This window comes from Piliocolobus tephrosceles, chromosome 8 (genome assembly GCF_002776525.5).
Source record: "Piliocolobus tephrosceles isolate RC106 chromosome 8, ASM277652v3, whole genome shotgun sequence".
NCBI classification, from domain to species: domain Eukaryota; kingdom Metazoa; phylum Chordata; class Mammalia; order Primates; family Cercopithecidae; genus Piliocolobus; species Piliocolobus tephrosceles.
Genome location: NC_045441.1, coordinates 110,262,153 through 110,281,956, shown reverse-complemented (window position 1 = coordinate 110,281,956; position 19,804 = coordinate 110,262,153). Strand labels below are relative to the sequence as shown.

The following is a 19,804-nucleotide window of genomic DNA, read 5'->3' as shown; positions in this document are numbered from 1 at the left end:
GGGTGGTGGGGCGGGGAGACAGAGTTTTGCTCTTGTCGCCCAGGCTGGAGTGCAGTGGTGGGATCCTGGCTCACTGCAAGCTCCGCCTCCAGGGTCCAAGCAGTTCTCCCTGCCTCAGCCTCCCGAGTAGCTGGGATTACAGGCACCCACCACAACTCCTGGCTAATTTTTGGATTTTCAGTACAGACGGGGTTTCACCATGATGGCCAGGCTGGTCTTGAACTCCTCACCTCAGGTGATCTGCCGCCTCAGCCTCCCAAAGTACTAGGATTACGGGCATGAGCCTCTGCACCCAGCCAGGGCAGCTTTTTATATAAGCCTAAATTTTAGTTTCCTCAGATCTTTTTCCTTTCCACATTCCTAACTTTGGCATATCAGTCATCTATCAGTAAGAAAATTATAACAAGCATCACAGCAGACTTATGTTATAGACCAAGCAACAACTTTCTTTGCAAATGAGAAAAAGAATTAGCTTGTATAATGCATATCATCATAATCTTTAAGCTGTGAAATTTGAGGCCAAATATGGAAACCAGTGACCTGAAATCTCAGAGAAAACATGGACAGCATCAAGTTCCACCTGTTTTGGCACTCTGGTATCTGCAGCACGTTTCACCGAGCTGCCTTGATGGATGCCTTTTGAGTGACTGTAACTTTTTCAGCTTCCCCTGAAACACTCAACTGTGTTTTATTTGAATCGTCATAATATCCACGGCAAAGTAGAATTCACTATCTTATTTAACTGTGTTGGAAGCAAAATATATATCCACTGGAAAAGATGATGATTAAAATCTTGCAAATTTTATATCCTTTCTTTACTTGCAAAATGACTTGACTTTTTAAATGGATTCTTTTTCCTTAGAGGATGTTTCTCATGCATTTGCTGTCAGTTTTACATGAAGACTTCAAGTCTTTCATGTGAACAAGTTCAGGATTTGAGGGGCAGGGAGGAGGATAAGAGTAACGCTTCTGCTGTGGTTTCTCCACCATTTAGCTGTGCCTTGAGTATGCACAGTGTGACTGTGGAGACATGACTGGGTAAATTCTGTATTTTCCAGATTGCTGATTCCAGGGATGATTTAAGGATGTTTGATAGTTCTGGAAACAACCCTGTACTTTCAGCAACTATTAATAATCTGAGAATGCCAGTGTCACAAAAGGTAAGTGTCCCTTTCTCCCCAAAGTGAGCAAAGGATGATTGCTATGGAATTGACTTCACAAATCATCTTTCAGTGTGAATCATAGAGTTTTTTTTTAAACCAAAGCTAAGAACTGAAAAATAGGATAAAGGTAAAATTGTTCATCAGTTTATCAAGATTAGAAATAGAGTGTTTATAGAGTATCTTGGGAAAAAATGACATAGAAAAGCATTACTTTTTTCCCTTCTATTTGATTCCAAAATTTGGGTGTCTGTTATCTCCATTTTTTTTTCATTTGTATATGACAAAACTAGAAATACAGTAGTTCTGCCTCATCAGGTGATGCCTGAACCTTAACCAAAGTTTATATACTCTATATTCCTTCAATCCGACAACCTAGAGGGCTACTAAGTGGCCAGTGGGTGGGTAATGTAAACAGAATGGATAAGTTGATTCACATCCTGGGCAGAACACAGTAGGATGGTGCAAGATTTCCTCATGCTACTTAGAATGGCCTGAACATTTATGAATTGTGTATTTCCAGACCACAGGTAACTGAAGTCACAGAAAACAAAATTGTGGATGAGGGGAGTACTATGGTAACAAAACTGTCATCTTGGTTGTTCTTAAGATTTCCTGTATTTTAGAAAATTAGAGTTAATTATAACAAAGCAAAGCACTGAGTGATAACATAAAGGTCTTAATGCGTTGCAAAAAAATTTCTATAACGTGCATTACATTTCAGTGATACTTTAAAAACAAATCTGAATGGCAACTAGAAGAACCAGGATTCCAGTAGACTTCCTTAACCTTTTGAAATAGATTCCGTGACTACAGCACTGCACCATTATCAGTTGGTTAATAAATGGCAAGAGCTGGCACAGCATGGTATTCCTGGGAGAGCAGAAACAATAGGAAACGACTCACTCATTAGTTACATTGTGAGGATGCAGACTTTCGTAATACATGGTTTGTTCACCAAACCATGTTGATTGACTGCCATTCACATCCTGTTCTCATCTACTCCCAAGGTGGCTTACAAAGACCTGTGTGTGGGTGGGAGGGTGTGGCGCAGACAGCAGGATTATAAAGTAAGCATGGTGAGACTATGAAGTTATTAAGCCTTATCTGATCACCTAGCAGCACTGGGTCCCACAGCCCTGCTCCCTCACTGCTTCATTAGGTTTTGATCCTGGCTATTCCATGTGGAACTGTGTGAGCTGCATGCATTGGGGGAGCAGGTATGGGAGTGGGAATTTGCATGGCTGGGGCTCTAATACAAAATATTAAACATGATGTCCTGTGAAGAAAAGCATGGCTTTCACACTCACGCTAGCATAATGTCTGCCTTTTTTTGTTCAATTGGGAACAATTTAGAAGCCCAGCAAAATTTGGAGGATGACCTGAGGTGACCTGGAGTCAGCACTGAGCATTCTGGTTGGAAAACACTTTGTCCAGGGCCCATTCCTTTGCCATCTTTAAAGCCTCAACTCCTTCCCCCTGTATTTATGGCTTGCCCTGAGCTGTGCTTGACTGGAGGCCGGTCTCTAGGACCCAAGAATTTAGGATTCCTTGTGGAACATGGTCAGTGGAAGGATCTTAGCAAGAGGAGCCACCTTCCTCATAAGCCCAGATCAGTTTCTTGTGTAAAAATATTGTTGGCTGGTAGAGAATGACTGCTTTTTAAATGTCTAATGGAGAAACATGGTCATACCACTACTTCTTTGTCACGTGACCGTATTGAATTGCTACAATAAGGTACTGTCCATAAAGTAGTACTGAAAGTCAAAGTTCTGGGCAACTTTGTTTAAAAGATCTTTTTTAAAACGAGTCCTTTTACACTATATGGGCTCTTATACCCCCCCCCCAAAGAAAAACCTATGTTATTGTTTAAATGTACAATTTGATGTGGGGATCAGGACCACTGCCTCCTAGTCTTCTCTCCCTTTGCCCACTGAAGACACCCCTCAGAGCTAGAAGATGTTTTTCTCAGAAACTGCCAGCAGAGGGCAAAGTGGTACTTACTGTTGGCAGCCTTCTGAAACCTTGGCTGGCTCATGCCTTTTCTCCTACTGAGCTGGTATTTCTGGGTTAGATGCCCAGTTTCTTCTGTTATCAGGAAGTATCTCCATTTCGAGGTAAGAGCTCCCTGGGTTAGTTGAAATCATTTTCTCCTTCATGGCCAGAAGGCTGGCAATGCCTCCATTGGCGAGGGGCCCTGCAACCATCATTTTCCGTTGGAAAACAAAAATGAGTAACTTATCTTTATTATTTGCCACAATATAACTCCTCACTACTCTAACAGTAAGGGAGCGTAATTGGGTTTACTAATTTAGCCGGCCTTCTAAATTAAAAACAAATTTAAATCAACAGGAAGAACAAATGCTAATAAATGTTTTCCTTGGGCCGGGCGCGGTGGCTCAAGCCTGTAATCCCAGCACTTTGGGAGGCCGAGACCGGTGGATCACGAGGTCAGGAGATCGAGACCATCCTGGCTAACACGGTGAAACCCCGTCTCTACTAAAAATACAAAAAAACTAGCCGGGCGAGGTGGCGGCGCCTGTAGTCCCAGCTACTCGGGAGGCTGAGGCAGGAGAATGGCCTAAACCCGGGAGGTGGAGCTTGCAGTGAGCCGAGATCCGGCCACTGCACTCCAGTCCGGGCGACAGAGCGAGACTCCGCCTCAAAAAAAAAAAAAAAAAAAAAAAAAGTTTTCCTTTTATGTAAATCCCAACTAATCCTCTGAAAGGACAAGTTCACATCTTTGGTTGCATGAAATCCACTTGAGGTTTTTTTTCTCCCCCCATCCTCTGGTCTGAGGGGAAGCCTGGACAGTGGGTTTTTTAAAGCTCCTTGGTGAGTCTTACATGCAGCCAGGGTTGACACCCACTACTCTAAAACATAGCCCTGATCAGTCATCTTCATTTTCCACCCATTTCTTGTTTTCCAAATCTATCTTTAGAGGGATTGATTTGCCTTCATGTATCTTGTTTTTTACACGTTCCTTTTTCACATGTAATTTACTAGTCCCCTCTGTACTCCTCCCCATAGAACCCTCTCTCTTCACCTGTCACAGTCCTGTGCCTCTTTAAAGACTCACCCCCAGTGCCACCTTCCCTACATGTTTTTCTTTTCCTCCTGCCCCCTACTTTCCCACCTTAGAGGAATTATAGCATCTTCTTAGCTTCTAGTAGATGCTGTGTGTTGAATGAATTTCACTGAATGAATTGCTCTGATTTACCAATTCTTTAAGGCTAAATAAAACTTACTTTAGGTCAGTGCCTTTCTATACGAATTAGTTTCTCTTTGAGTCTAACATGCACAGCAACATGGATAGTCAACGTTATACATTTAATACAGATAATCTGGGGGTTTTGGCCCAGGAAGCATTAAACACTCATAACTCTCCTGTTCTAAACTCCGCTGCTTCCCTAGGCTTGACTTCTAGGGTGTCAGGAGTACTTTTCAGTCAGGACGCTGTGCATCGGCCACTTGCTCTATTCTTGCACTCCTGGCCTTGAATTGCTATGGCTCACACTAAGCCCTCGTGATTCTCCATGTTCTCATCCTACCTCCTTCCGTCCTAGCCTCACACTTCCAGGGACTGACAAAACCACACTGTGGTGCTTCATTTCATGTGGACATTTCCTGCCTCAGACCATGAAGGTACACTCCCCTCACCATCATGTTGCAGGTACAGAAACAGACTAGAACACAGTGTATGTCTCCTTTCCTTCCTCTGGGCCATGGCTTTAACTCTGGATTTGACAATAATGGCAAAATTAAACAACTCCCCTCACCACTGGATTCTATGTAGCAACTAGCTGTTATCCTTATTATAATGCCATATTTCATGTTTTCCGAATACTATGTATGTGTTGAATTTGCTGGTGTGTTAGACCAAATTACAAGTTGTAATTGGCCCATGACTAAGTCCCATTTTGCAGACTTAACAGTAATTTCTTGTTAGGAGAAATGAGATTGGATCATGGTACCTGCACTGTTTTTACAGTTGTGGCTCCATCACCATCCAACTCATGACAAGCAATATAACTTCTCATTTTCTTTCTGGTAACTTGACAGCATAAGCATCCTTACAAAACAAAAGCAGAACATACTAAGCAGGTTCACCCTTCACATACCATCAACTACACATGGAGGTGACAAGGATGGACTAGGATGTGTCCCCTCACCAGATGTAGCTCAGCCTTTTTCCAGCCTTCCTTGGACGTAGTTAAAACGGAGCCCATCTGTTTTTTTGTTATGTCAGGAAGCTTTTGCCTTTCTAAGCTAGCTTATTGCAGTCTAGACTTCTCTTTCCTTTCCCTGCAAATGCAGGTGATCTGGACCCCGGATTTGTCCCCTCTTTATTCTCCATTACATATTTGATGTTTCAGTGTGTTTATATTTTCCCAAACCTCTAGCCAAGTGTATATTAGAGTTACATTGCTGTTCCATTTATGATTAGCTGAGTCTAGAAATCTGACACCAAGAGATTTCACTTCAGAAATTTAGGAGTAGTTTAATGGACATGTTGTATTGGGCTTTAAAGAATTAGGACTTTAATAGGGAAATAAAGGAAAAATGGGATTTAAAGGGGATTGGAGCCAAACTTTATAAAAGAACTTCAGTGACATGGTTAAAAGTTTGGGACTTGTTCCTTGCAGTTAGTGAGGACTTATCCTTTACCTTCCTATTTGCACCGATACAGCCATAATTCTCTGCCCATTTTGTGGGTAACATTGGATTAGGTTGATGAGGAGAGAGAGAGGCAGCTGCTAAAGATAACTGAGGGGTTCCTGCTAAATTCACTGGGAAAGCAGTATTAACCAGTAATGAGCCGCCAAGCAGAAAGGCTTTAGAAATGAGTAGTATTAAGGAAATGCAATAAATACAGTTTTAGAAAGAATTTTAAGTGTGACTAGACATATAGGTGAATTAGTGGGGTGGAAATGCAGGAGATAAATGAAGGCTAAAGAAAGAATTTGGGGAAGTATTTAATTAGAGATTGAAATACTCTGAAGGGAAAGATCACCAATGTGTGACTTATAGAGGGCTAAGAAAAATACTACCATTTAGGATAGCAGTCCCCATCCATTTTGGCTCCGGGGACTGGTTTCTTGGAAGACAATTTTTCCACGGACCTGGCTAAAAGGTATGATTTCCGGATGAAACTGTTCCACTTCAGATTATCAGGCATTAGATTCTCTCAAGGACTGGGCAACCTAGATCCCTCACTTGCACAATTCACAAGAGGGTTTGCACTCCTATGAGAATCTAATGCTGCTGATCTGGCAGGAGGCGGAGTTCAGGTGGTAATGCTGGCTCACCCCGCTCACCTCCTGCTGTGCTGCCCAGTTCTTAACAGGCCATGGACTGGTCCACAGCCCGTGGGTTGGGGACCCCCTGATTTAATTGGTCAGTGGAGGAAAAGGATATTGAGGAGTTAAGCTAGGGGTTCTTAATTTTGGCCACATATTAGAGAAGATTTTTAAAAATCCTATGTCCGTGCCACACTCCAGAACTATTAAATATGAATCTCTGGTAATAGGGCCCAGTCAATGACTGTTAAAGCTCCCCCAGGTGATTCCAATGTCATGTAAGACGATACGCAGGAGAATGCAACTGCCAGGTGAAGTCAGATTTTTCCTGTTAAATTTTAGTTTTGTTTTAAATCTTTTAATGGTTATATTGCTGTTGGCTGCATTATTACCTTTGAAGAGGGGAAGTTATCAAGGTCAACTCCTTCAGAGACTTTCGGAGTAGCTCACTTAGTAGGAGTCATATCATGTTTGTTAGTTTGCAGAATTTGATGCAATATAGGGGAAAACACCTTGAGTGGAAGTTGGGAGACCTGAGGTCTTGTCCCAGCTTCACCACTCCTTTCACTGTGGGCAAATCATCTTACCTATCCAGCTTTCAGATTCTTCATGGGCAAAACGAGACATTGACCAGGTAATCACAGGAGTTCTGAAACACTAGAGAAAGGAGATACATGCAGCTTCCAAGTATGGAAGATCTTGAGCAACCTAATCATAGATGAATGTAGGCTCTGCTAGGGAAGGATGTTTCTCTTATGTTTTCTGCTATATGCCCCCAGATTATTTGATTATTGAGTAATAGTTCACTTTTAAGACATGAAAGTAGAAGGCAGAAAAGTTAGGGAACTTACCCAAGGTGACAGTTTGTAGAGCTACCTACAAATTGGACTACTCCAATTTGGTGATTTCCTCATGCCTGTAATTTTGTGAAGTTTCTGTTGGTAAGGAGAACAATGCCTTAGCACTTGATTCACTGCCTCCTGTATTTAGGCATTTTGTAACACCAGACAGGGACTAATGAAAATCATGCAGTATGTCTATAGGAAATTAATTACTGAGCTTCTCCTCTCCATTTTCTTTTGATTTTTCATGAGAACCTATAGTTTTAGAAACTCCTGCGCATTTGCTCAAAGAGGAGGCAGGGGTAGGGCTCATAACAGGAGAAGTTGGTGACAATGGCAAATGTGATAAACTTGTGTGGTTTCTCATCTCTTACAGGAGGTCAGTCCTCTCAGCAGCCATCAAACTACTGAATGCAGCGACAGTAAATCAAAGACTGAGTTGGGTGTTTCAAGAGTTAAATCTTTTCTTCCTGTTCCTAGAAGTAAAGTCACCCTGTGTTCCCAGAACACCAAAAGAAGCAGCAGCAGCAGTAATACAAGGCAAATAGAAATCAACAACAACTCAAAAGAAGAGAATTGGAACTTATACAAAAATGAACACCTAGACAAACCTAACAAATAGGCCTGCCTACAATATTCTCACTATTAACTTCCTCTATTTCACACAGAAACCAAGGACAACAAGATATAAATACCTTTAAATTGATAAAATGTTTTCACTGTAATATAAGTTATGAGTGCGGGACCACTATTCAATTTTTTTGTAAAGAATGTATTTATAACCAACATTTTGTTGTTGTTTTTTTTTTAAATTCCGTAGGATTGAACTTCAATATCAAGAAGTTATGCCAACTTTTCAAGTAGTTTTATAATAGAAAAAATTGTAATAGTTTTAATCAAGATGTTCAGGGGTATTAAAACAGAACTGTGTACTGTATATCTGTATATCTGTATATATGTATGTATATTTAAGGAAGTCCACAAATCATACTGCATACATGCTACAAAATGTATAACTTTGGCTTAGATAACATGTACCATTTTAAATGGAGATCATAATTTTATGTTCACTTGATGGGGAATGACTAGAATGGGGCAATAACAAATCATTTCTAAACAGTTATTTTCCATTAAAAGCCATATTAAGTATTTTGCTTGTTAAATTCTAGTTTTATGTTTTAAATCTCTTAGTAGTTACATTGCCATTTGGTAGCATCATGTATATATTAATGCTTATGAGTTTGCATTATGACTCCTGTAAAATATGAAATTATAATGCAATAAAAGTGTTATCTTTCTTACAAAAGTTTTGTACCTAAGTGGATATAAATAACTGCATAAATGAATAAATTAATTCAGAATTAACTCCTTCAATATTATTTCTAGTAGCACAACTGATAATAAAATTGATATTTTCTACAAGTGTTACTTCTAAAATTACAGACAAAATTACTAATACAACTCAGTTAAGATGCTTTGACACTGAATAAAATATTGATTTAGTGAAATCATTTTGCTGTACTTTTTATCTATAGCTGTTTGTAGTCTATGCAACAGATAATTTGTGTTCAATTTAGTAATGCTCATAAAACTTGCCTTCCATGTTAGTGTTTCACAACTAGATTCAACCCTATTAGAAATATCTTAAATACTTAAATGGAGCACCAGGAATTGGGTGCTCAGGGTTAAAACATCTTCTTTTTCATAAATACCAAAGAAGTATGATTGTACCAGGAATCATTTACTTGTCCAAAGTCATTGAAAGCCTTTTTTTGGCCAGAATGGTTATTTACAATGAAGTATACATACCTGCATTGTATCGCTATTACAAAACTGCACATACCTTAAAAATAACAATGTAAAGATTATGTCACTAATCTTGAGAACAAAACTGCTCTCAAAATCATAGATCGTATCTAGATTCAGGTGGTTCTAATGTGTTTTTTTTTTCTTGCTCACACCTGCTTAAATCATACCTGATTTGATTTGTTAGTGATAAGGCATTGTGTTTTATGTTGGCAGCTTTTCTGAAGATAAAGATCCCATTAGTGTACTCAGGAACTAGAGGTGAGAAAACAAAATCAAATTTGGAATACATTATTAAGATGACCTGTAGTAATTGATCCATGTGACTTTCAGTAACATTCAACAAATGCACTTTTTGTAATTGATGGCAGACTGCAAGATGTCTAAAGAGGACACTTAGAACAGGGCTTTCAAAATAAGGGTAGAGACCTACCAATGGGTCATTATAGCAATTTAGTGAGTTACAACTAGCATTAAAAAATAGAAAATGTCAGTCATCTTCTATTGTCTCACAGTCAATACAATAATTGTTTGTGAGACTTTTGTTTCTATCATGTGGATGTAGGAATGCATGTATATGTGACACAAAGTATAACTGTGAGTCACGGTCAAAAATCTTTGAAAGTCAATACCCTATAATGGCACCTGGTGGTGGCAGTTCTTTACTGCATTAGTTAAATGGGGGCTGCACTGAGGGGTCATATAGTCTTTGGTGGTAAACAGTCTTGGGGATGAATTAAGCACTGCTGTTTATTAGCTGTGTGGCATGAGACAACGTTTTTTTTTTTTGTTTTTTTTTTTTAATTGAAATGGAGTCTCTGTCACCCAGGCTAGAGTGCAGTGGTGCAATCTTGGCTCACTGCAACCTCCACCTCCCAGGTTCAAGCAATTGTCCAACCTCAGCCTCCAAGTAGCTGGGATTACAGGCATGCACCACCATGCCCAGTTAATTTTTTATTTTTAGTAGAGACGGGGTTTCACCATGTTGGTCAGGCTGGTCTCGGACTCCTGACCTCAAGTGATCCACCTGCTTTGGCCTCCCAAAGTGCTGGGATTACAAGCATGAGCCACCGTACCTGGCCAATCTTTTTTAACTACAGAGAAAACATTAAAAAAAAAAAAAAAAAAAAAAAAAAAAAAAACCCTACAGGTTGTCCATAACTGTTGAGAGAGAACGCAGAAAAGCCTTCTTAGTTGCCTCACACATTCATAAAATAAGTAATCGATATCTCAGAACTTTTTATGGTATTCCATATGAAGCAAATTTTAAGGATCTGAAGTAAAAGCAATACAATAACAGTAGGAGACTTCAACATCCCACTTTCAACAACGGACAGATCATCCAGTCAATCAATATAGAAATATTGGACCTAAACTACACTTCAGACCAAATGGACTTAGATAGATACAGAACATTTCCTCCAACAGCCGAATATATTCTTCTCAAGCGCACACACACAACATTCTCCAGGATCGGTCATTATTAAGCCACAAAACAAGACTTAACTTTAAGAAGATTGAAATCATATCAAATATCTTTTCTGACCTATGGTATGAAATTAGAAATCAATAAGAAATTTCAGAAAATTCAAAAATATATGAAAATTAACATGCTTAACTACCAATGGATCAGTGAAAAAAGGCAAATTAAAAATATCTTGAGACAAAAATGGAAACACCATACCAAACCTTATGGGGTGCAGCAAACCACTTTTATGAGGGAAGTGTACAGTAATATACACCAAAAAAGGACAAAGATCCAAAATAACCTAAATGTCACACCTCAAGACATTAGAAAAGCAATCCCATTACTGCGTATATACCCTCAGGATTATAAATCATTCTACTATAAAGACACATGCACAAGTATGTTTATTGTGGCACTGTTCACAATAGCAAAGGCTTGGAATCACCCCCAATGCCCATCAATGATAAACTGGATAAAGAAAATGTGGCGCATATACACCATGGAATACTCTGCAGCCATAAAAAAGGATGAGTTCATGTCCTTTGCAGGGACATGGATAAAGCTGGAAACCATCATTCTCAGCAAACGAACACAGGAACTAAACACTGCATGTTCTCACTCATAAGTGGGAGTTGAACCACGAGAACACATGGACACAGGGATGGGAACATCACACACCGGGGCCTGTCGGGGGAGTGTGGGGCTAGGGTAGGGAGAGCATTAGGAGAAATACCTCATGTAGATGACAGGTTGATAAGTGCAGCAAACCACCATGGCATGTGTATACCTGTATAACAAACCTGCACATTCTGCACATGTATCTCAGAACGTAAAGTATAATAATAATTAAAAAAAAAAAAAGTAAAACAAGGACAAACTAAGCCCAGAGTTAGACGAAAGGAAATAAAGATCAGAGCAGAACATTTTTAAAAAGTTGCAGCATTCCAAAATCTTTTCAAATTGTAATAATTCACAAATGCTGGCAACTATATTATGAAAATTGGATTTTAAACCATGAGTGTATAATTTAATTCATAGAAATATCTAACTGAAAATTAATAACACTTTAGCAATTTTCAATTTCATTCTATTTTAAGAGTTTCTCCAAAGTAGACTAATACATTTCGTAGTTATTTATGTAAAAGAGAAAACAAGTAGACTTTATAAAAGCTAGTTATTAGAAGTAGCCAATTTTGATAGACAAGGTCAATTTTTCACAAATACAATATTTTTTGTGAGCAGTTAATCCTTAGTGAACATTAAATTCAGTTGACTAGGCCCAGGCATCACCTTATTTAGGCATCTGTTCTTAACAACTAAGACCTGTTACAGGAAAGTCACTCTCTGAAGTAATGTGATGCTTTCTAAATTCTATCCCACCCCTTTGCAAAATCATTTTATTCAGATAACATTCTACAGGTGTCAACGGAGGAAATGAGTGAATCGATATCCTCTATTAGCCTGGTTTTGACCATGAATAAATATGTTTAGCTGTGTATCAAGATGCCCATTGAGTGTTAATTTGAAAGAGAAGACTGGGAAACACACTGAGAAGGAATGTGCAGTTACATGCCATATCTAGTCTGTCTTTCATAGTGAAGCACTCATATCAGGCGTTGCCAGCTCAGGTTCTGGCCATGGAGTTAACTACAGTGACACTTTACATCTCTGGCTTTAATGTCATCATGGTAAAAATTCAGAGGGTTTTTCTGCCTCCTAGAAAGAAAAACACAATGGAAAAATTTTAAATCCTGCCAGTTTTTCCAATATATACTGATACCTTATAGTAAGGGCATCAGCTATGTATATCACAAATGTCATTTCAGTTGAAATTTATGCAAATCAAGAATATATTTCTCCTAAGATAATTCAAATGTTCACATCTGCTCAGAGTGGCTTCAAACCTTACTTATTTATTAAAGTAATATTGTGCTAGGGACTAGGAATAAAGCATTAAGACATGCCAGGCACCTTCCATCTTAATAGGGCTGAGACAGTAAATAAAGAAACAAAGCAAGATAATTTCTCATTGTGTATGTTCTATAAAGGAAATCAGTAGTGATATATTAATAATACAAAGCACTTGGTAAAGATCATGGAAGGGGGATTACTTTAGAGCAGAATGGTTCAAGAAAGGGTCTTCAGGGATCAGGGTATGTAGCAGCCAGGGTAAACAGCATTGGCAACCCTTCTTATGGAAAAAATAGACAAGTGAGATTAAATTACATTAAACTAAAAAGCATCACACAGCAAAGGAAACAATCAACACAGTGAAGAAGCAACTTACAGAATGGAAGAACATTCTCGCAAACCACATAGCTGATAAGGATTAATATCCAAAATATATAAAAATTCAACTCAACAGCAAGAAAACAACCCAATGAAATGGGCAAAAGACCTGAATAGACATTTCTCAAGAGAAGCCAACAGGGATATGAAAAAATGCTCAACATATGAATCATCAGGGCAATGCAAATTAAAACCGCAAGGAGATGTCACCTCACACCTGTAAGAATAACCATTATCGAAAAAGATGAAAGGTAGCAAGTGTTGGAGAGGGTGTAGAGTTACTCCTTGTACACTGTTGGTAGGTATGTAAATTAGTATAGCCATTATAAAAAACAGTATAAAGTTTCCTTTAAGAATTAAAAATAGGCTGGGTATGCTGGTTCACGCCCATAATCCCAGCACTGTGGGAGGTTGAGGCAGGTGGATCACAAGGTCAAGAGATCGAGACCATCCTGGCCAACATGGTGAAATCCTATCTCTACTAAAAATACAAAAATTAGCTGGACATGATGGCATGCACCTGTAATCCCAGCTACTCAGGAGGCTGAGGTAGGAGAATCACTTGAACCCGGGAGGCAGGGGTTGCAGTGAGCCAAGATTGCATCACTGTACTCCAGCCTGGTGACAGAGCGAGACTCCATCTCAAAAAAAAAAAAAAAAAAACCCACAGAAAGAAAAAAAAGAAAAATAGAACATATGATCCAGCAATCATACTACTGGCGGGGCTATTTCCAAAGGAAATAATGTCAGCATGTCAAAGAGATATCTGTACTCTCATGTTTACTGCAGCACTATTTACAATGTCCAATATATGGAATCATCCTAAGTGTCCATCAACAGATGAGTGGATAAAGAAATATGGCATATATACAAAATGGAATGCTATCAGTCTTAAGGAAATCCTGTCATTTGCGGCAACATGGATGAACCTGGAGGACATCATGATAAGCAAAATAAGCCAGGCACAGAAAGACAAATACCACATGATCTCACTTACATGGTGGAATCTTTAAAAAGTGTGAACTCACAGAAGCAGAGAGTAGAATGGAGAGGAGATTGGGAAGGTATTTCTCAAGGGGTACAAAATTTCAGTTAGAGGCTAGGCATGGTGGCTCACACCTGTAATCTTAGCACTTTGGGAGGCTGGGGCAGGTGAATCTCCTGAGCTCAGGAGTTTGAGGCCAGCCTGGGCAACATGGCAAAACTCCATCTCTACAAAAAATATTTTTAAAAAAAGTAGCCAGGTGTGGTGGTGTGCACCCATAGTCCTAGCTACTTGGGAGGCTGAGTTGGGAGGATGGCTTGAGTCCAGGAGGTGGAGGTTGCTGTGAGCCAAGATCATGCCACTGTACTCTAGCCTTGGCAACAAAGCCAGATCCTGTCTCACAAAAAAATAAAAAAAAGAAAAAAAAAAAAAAAAAAAAAAAAAAAAATCAGAGGGGAGAAATAAGTTCAAGAGATCCATTGATCCATTGCACATCATGGTGACTACAGTTAATAATAATATATTGGCCATGTACTGTGGCTCATTCCTGTAATCCCAGCACTTTGGAAGGCTGAGTGGGGCAGATTACCTGAGGTCAGGAGTTCTAGACCAGCCTGGTCGATAGGTGAAACCTTGTCTGTACGAAAAATGCAAAAATTAGCTAGGCGTGGTGGCAGGCACCTGTAATCCCAGCTACTCGGGAGACTGAGGCAGGAGAATTGCTTGAACCCAGGAGGCAGAGGCTGCAGTGAACTGAGACTGTGCTACTGCACTCCAGCCTGGGTGACAGAGCAAGACTCTGTCTTAAATAATAATAGTAATGCACTATATTTTTGAAAACCTCCAAATCTACAGATTTAAAGCCATCCTAACCAAAATCTATGCAGGAAGTTTTGTTTTTAAGAGGTCAACAAGCTCTTTAAACACATTTCCCTTTTAATCGGGATTTTTTGGTGTGTCTTCTTGGTTTTCTAAAATAAAAATAGCACACAGATATTCAAGTCACTCTGACTTAGAGCCAAATTCTTTCTATGGTGACCACCCATTGATTTGGGGCCTTTTATTCTCTTTAGGAAGAGAAAGCAGCCTGACCAAGTTTATTTGACTTTCAGGCCTCTGTGCTAAGGGACCTAAACAATGTTCTATTTTCTTCCTAACAAGTCCTTCAGGGGGTATTTATGTTCAAAATATTTTTTAAAGTAGAAGCAGCGTGAGTTGGTTTTATCAAATGACTTTATTATTCAGAACTTCCTGACAATTTACTTTACCTGGGCATTTTCAAGACTTGCTTTGTGAGCAATGACATTGGAACTAGTGTAATATACAGCCTCCGTGTGGTGTAATTTGAGAGGCAAGGCGTGGTGTTCCTGCTATGCTATCCCTCTCTTCCTTATTTCTGAATTGCCTTATGAGAATGTGATATATTACAGTATTTTGTGATATGGTAAACAGAGAACTGAAGTAATGAAACTCCTCTCTGTTCTGCCCGTGAGTGATCTGTGTCATTGAACATGTGACACTTTCCTGGGCCTGGGTTTTTAAAGTGGGACTAAGGTACCTTCTAACTCCGGAACTCTGCTTCTGTAATTCATCAGGCACATCTCAAATAGTTCAGATTTTTTTTCCTGCCCAAATGCTGAGGGAATGGAATCAGAATCCTGCATTTAGTTCGAGGGAAGGAATCAGATACGACTGAGGAACCTTTAACATCAGGTGATGCTCCCAGGTGCATGTTGTTATGAGCAGGGGTAGTGACCAAGGACCTGCTGGAACAGGAAGTGGGGAGCAACAAAGCCAAGGAAAAGATGGGCCAAAAACTGGAAAAGCGGACATGAGGGCAAAAAACAACACAGGCTGAAGATTAGCATTTTGGTAAAGAGACACTTCATTTGGCTAGTCCTACCTGAGTCCAGGAACTTTAAGGGGGAAAAAAATGTTCCAAATATTTACTACCAACCAAACTCTGTCAGCTGCTTGAAGGCGAAGTCCATTCATACCTTATTTATTTTGGCTTCCAATACCTAGTACTATCATACACAAGTACCATAGGAATATACGTTTGACAAGAACTATAAAAATATGATGATCACGGTGATCCTCATGATATAATGGTGGTGTCCTAGCCTAACCAAGACCCCCATTTCAGTTCAAGTTCCCCTCAATTAAATTTGTGAGTTTTTCACTCTCACCACCTCCACCACCACCACAGGTATCTACATGTCTATCATGTAGGCTTTTAGAACTCTTGCAGTCACATAGCATGAAGTGGATAATTGGAGGGCAAAAACTAAAGAAATAGAACTGGCCCTGTGGAAAGTGTGGGCAATCAGCCAGCAAACAATGTATCCTCAAGGGCCTGAACATCCAGAGAGGGCCTGTTGCAGTGGCCTCTCTCTCTGGACACTGGCCAGCACCCATGGAGTAGCTTCTCTCTTGAACCACGTCTTTTAGTAATCCCCAGTATTTGCATTTTGGCATTACCCAACCCCTTTTTTGGTCTTCCTTTCCCACCTCCATCATTTCACACCCACCCAACCCCTTCTCCTTTGCAGAAGGTGCTTGGGTTTCTTTGATGCTTACACCCTAGTCTCTCCCAAGAGTATCTTCAAAATATTTTAGCCAGGCTACAGAACTTGAATACTTATTTAACCAACAAGATCATATTTCTAACTTCCAGTAAGCTGATTGTCAAGTCACTAATTTCTGACATTACACTAATTATCAAAGGCTCTAATATCAATCAATAATAAAGTTAGAGAAGTGCTTGTGGTAGCTGCTTCTGCATTCCTCTTTAGAATGCTAGCTGACCATCCTGGGGCATGGATTTTTAATTAGGAAGTACTAAGTGATAAAATCTTAAACGTAGCCAGAGAAAAAGGCATGTTAGAGGAAAGAACTACTTCAGATTTATCATAAACTTTATTCTGCAGAACAAAATCAAAGATTTCTGAAGTGCTGGAGGAAAATCAAGTATTTCTTAAGTGCTGGAAGAAAATCACTGTCGATCTAAAAACTGAGTATCTAGTGAAAATGTCTTTCTTTCTAAAACAAAGGTAAAACACAGGAGAAGAAAACACACGATCATCTCAACACAGACAGAAAAAACACAAGACAAAATTTAACATTCATTTGTGATTAAAAAATAACTCAGCTTACTAGGAAGAGAAGGCACTTAACTTGAAAAGTACATCTGTAAAAAACAAACAAAATAAACATAGCTAACATTATGCTTGCCCCTAAGATCAGAAATGAGACAAAGATGATCACTTTTGCCTCTTCTAGTCATCACTGTACTTGAGATTCTAGTAGTACAAATAGACAAGATAAAGAAAATTGAAGTTTGCATGGTGAAAAAGCAGTAAAACTTTTTTTGTAGATGTGATTGATGTTACAAAAATTAAGGAATCTAAAAGTAAGCAACTAAAACTAAGTTAGCAAGGTCATACGATACAAGATCAATATATAAAAATAAATTGTAATTCTACATACTAGCAAATTGAAATTTAAAGATATTTATAATAGCATCAAAATTAAGAAATATCTATGGGTACTTTAATAAAATATATAAGATATACATACTGTAAACTAAAAAACATGGAGATGTACCATGTCAATGGATAAGGATCAATATTTTTAAGATGTAAATTCTCCCCAATAATCCGTACATTCAAAGCAATCTCCATCAGAAACCTTTGCAGAAGTTGCAAAAAACTTCTGATTTTTTATAAAAATAAGCTGAACCTAAAATTTATATGAAAATATGAACAATATAGAATAGCTAAAACAATTTTGAAAAGAATAAAGCTGTAGAATTGGTATTAACAGAAAATACTTACTATAAAACTACAGTAATTAAGATAAGGTGGTACTGGCATAAGGACAAATGTACAGATCCCGGAACAGAATAAAGTTCAAAAATATACCCACTCACACATGCTTAATTTTTTTTAATAAAGTGCCAAAGTTGTTCCACGGAGAAAAACAATCTTTACAACAAATGGTGCTGAAACAGTTGTATTATCAATAAATACCAATAAAAGAAAACTCTAATCCTTAATTTATAACATATATAAAAATCAACTCAAAATGGATGATAGAGCTAAGTATAAGAGGCAAAATCATACACCTTCTAAAAAATAGGAAAAACTTTTACCTCAGATTGGACAAAACATCTTAGGACACAAAACACTAACAGTTGAATTTGCCTCCTGGCAACTCAAGCCACACCTAGAGAAGCTGATGAGATGCTTGGATGCCCCAACTTTTGCATTATTGAGAAATTCAAACCAAATAAACCCCAGCTTACACAAGAGAACTCTCTCTCCAGCCACACCACACCACATAAAACCCCAAGTCAATTCTCCCTCCCTGTTCTCTCAATCCATTTTTAGACTTGCTTGGGAGCCTGGCCTGCTTTTCTCAGAAGACCTCATTATATGAGTAATAAACTTTTTCATACCATCTTGAGGTGTATGTGTATATGTATGTGTGTATTTGTGTCCTCATTAGCATTGATATCTGAACCGAATTTTGGGTGTGCAGTTCCAACTTCCTCTGTGGAATGACCACAACACTATCTTCCTTCCCATCCTTTGAGACACTAAATATTATTTTATACCTTACATAATCCTGTAAATACTTATAAGCATCTTGGCCTTTAAACCTAATATTTATCCAACATACTTGAAAAGCATTACTCTGCCAACTAATCCTTCATACAATGTTCACAACTGGGCAGTCACGTCAGTCTTGTGGTTTGTATTTATTTATTTATTTCAGCACAAGCCTACACCCTGTTAAGATCACATCTACCAACTTCCCCATTCATTACAGCATTTGCACAGCCACGATGAATCATTTTGTTTCGTGTCATGCCTTTCTTGACAGATCTACATCATCATCTCTTTAGACTTTTCAAAACTGAAGCCCAGAATCATAGAATCATACAGTACCTTGGCGGCAGACTTGAGATTAGTCATTTGAAGGTCTGCCTTCTTTTCCCATTGGATATAGTCAACCCATATATTTTAGAGCCACGTTTCCCATTGGATATAATCAACCTGTATATTGTAGAATCTAACCAGTACAGTCTCTTTAAAGAGTCATCAACAGACTTATGCTTTAGGGGACACCATTTGTATACATTTATATAGAATTCCATGTGAATGATACCTCCCTTAGACTGAGAAAAGTGTCCACCTTCCCAGGGTATCTACCACTCATGACCAAGTTGAAAACAGAGCCTACTCTAAATTAAAGAGTTATTGCTTTAAAACCTCAGGTGAGTGACTTATCTATGCCAAAGTCAAGATGCACATTGCCAAAAATCACATGGATGAAGTATACAAGTTCCATAAGACTTCTAGAACAGTCATAATTCTTGATTTTTGAATTGGTATTTAAGTCTCAAACTTCTGCAGCATACTTAGGTATTTGCCTTTTTGTTGAAAATTTTTATAAAAATTAAACACTTAATACTCAAAGCAAGAATCTCTGAGAAAACTCATATGCTACACCCAAATATAAATAACTCTTCCCCCAATTCTACCACCACCACCAACACCCCCAACATCTTCTCCATCTCCTGTCAATCATACAGTGAGCTAATCGAGCTGCTTATGTTGCCTGCTAGTCATCCACTGAGATACCTTAGGAATCTTTTCTTTTGGGCTCACTCTTTTTCCAGGTCAATTCTGTAGTTCCTAACTTGAGAAGATAGCCTTCCCCCCCCCCCCCCCTTTTTTTTTTTTTTTAAAGTATATCAGAAGGGTCAGTTATGCTATCTCAATTGTCGTGCCTTAATTTTTGAAGAAAATTGTGTGTTTAGTTGTGGGCACTAGATCAAATGGAAGGCAGAGAACAGGACCCAGTGTCTATTTCTCCACATCAATGATCTAGAAAAGGGGGAAATCCAAGCTAGAGAACACATGTTAAGAAAATGATATATAATAACT

The 19,804-nt window shown here is 38.7% G+C and overlaps 1 protein-coding gene across 2 annotated transcripts in view; it reads left to right on the top strand.

Annotated features, from left to right (window-relative positions):
- The window catches only part of CTTNBP2 (cortactin binding protein 2), a 164,208-nt gene extending 155,405 nt beyond the window's left edge, over positions 1-8,803 (top strand). For both annotated transcript variants that reach the window (XM_023228243.2, XM_026454312.1), the window contains exons 22-23: positions 1,059-1,160; positions 7,679-8,803. In XM_023228243.2, the coding sequence (XP_023084011.2) occupies positions 1,059-1,160; positions 7,679-7,924 (348 nt within the window). In that variant the 3' untranslated portion in view covers positions 7,925-8,803. The remainder of the gene's footprint in view (positions 1-1,058; positions 1,161-7,678) is intronic.
- Positions 8,804-19,804: the final 11,001 nt, after the last annotated feature.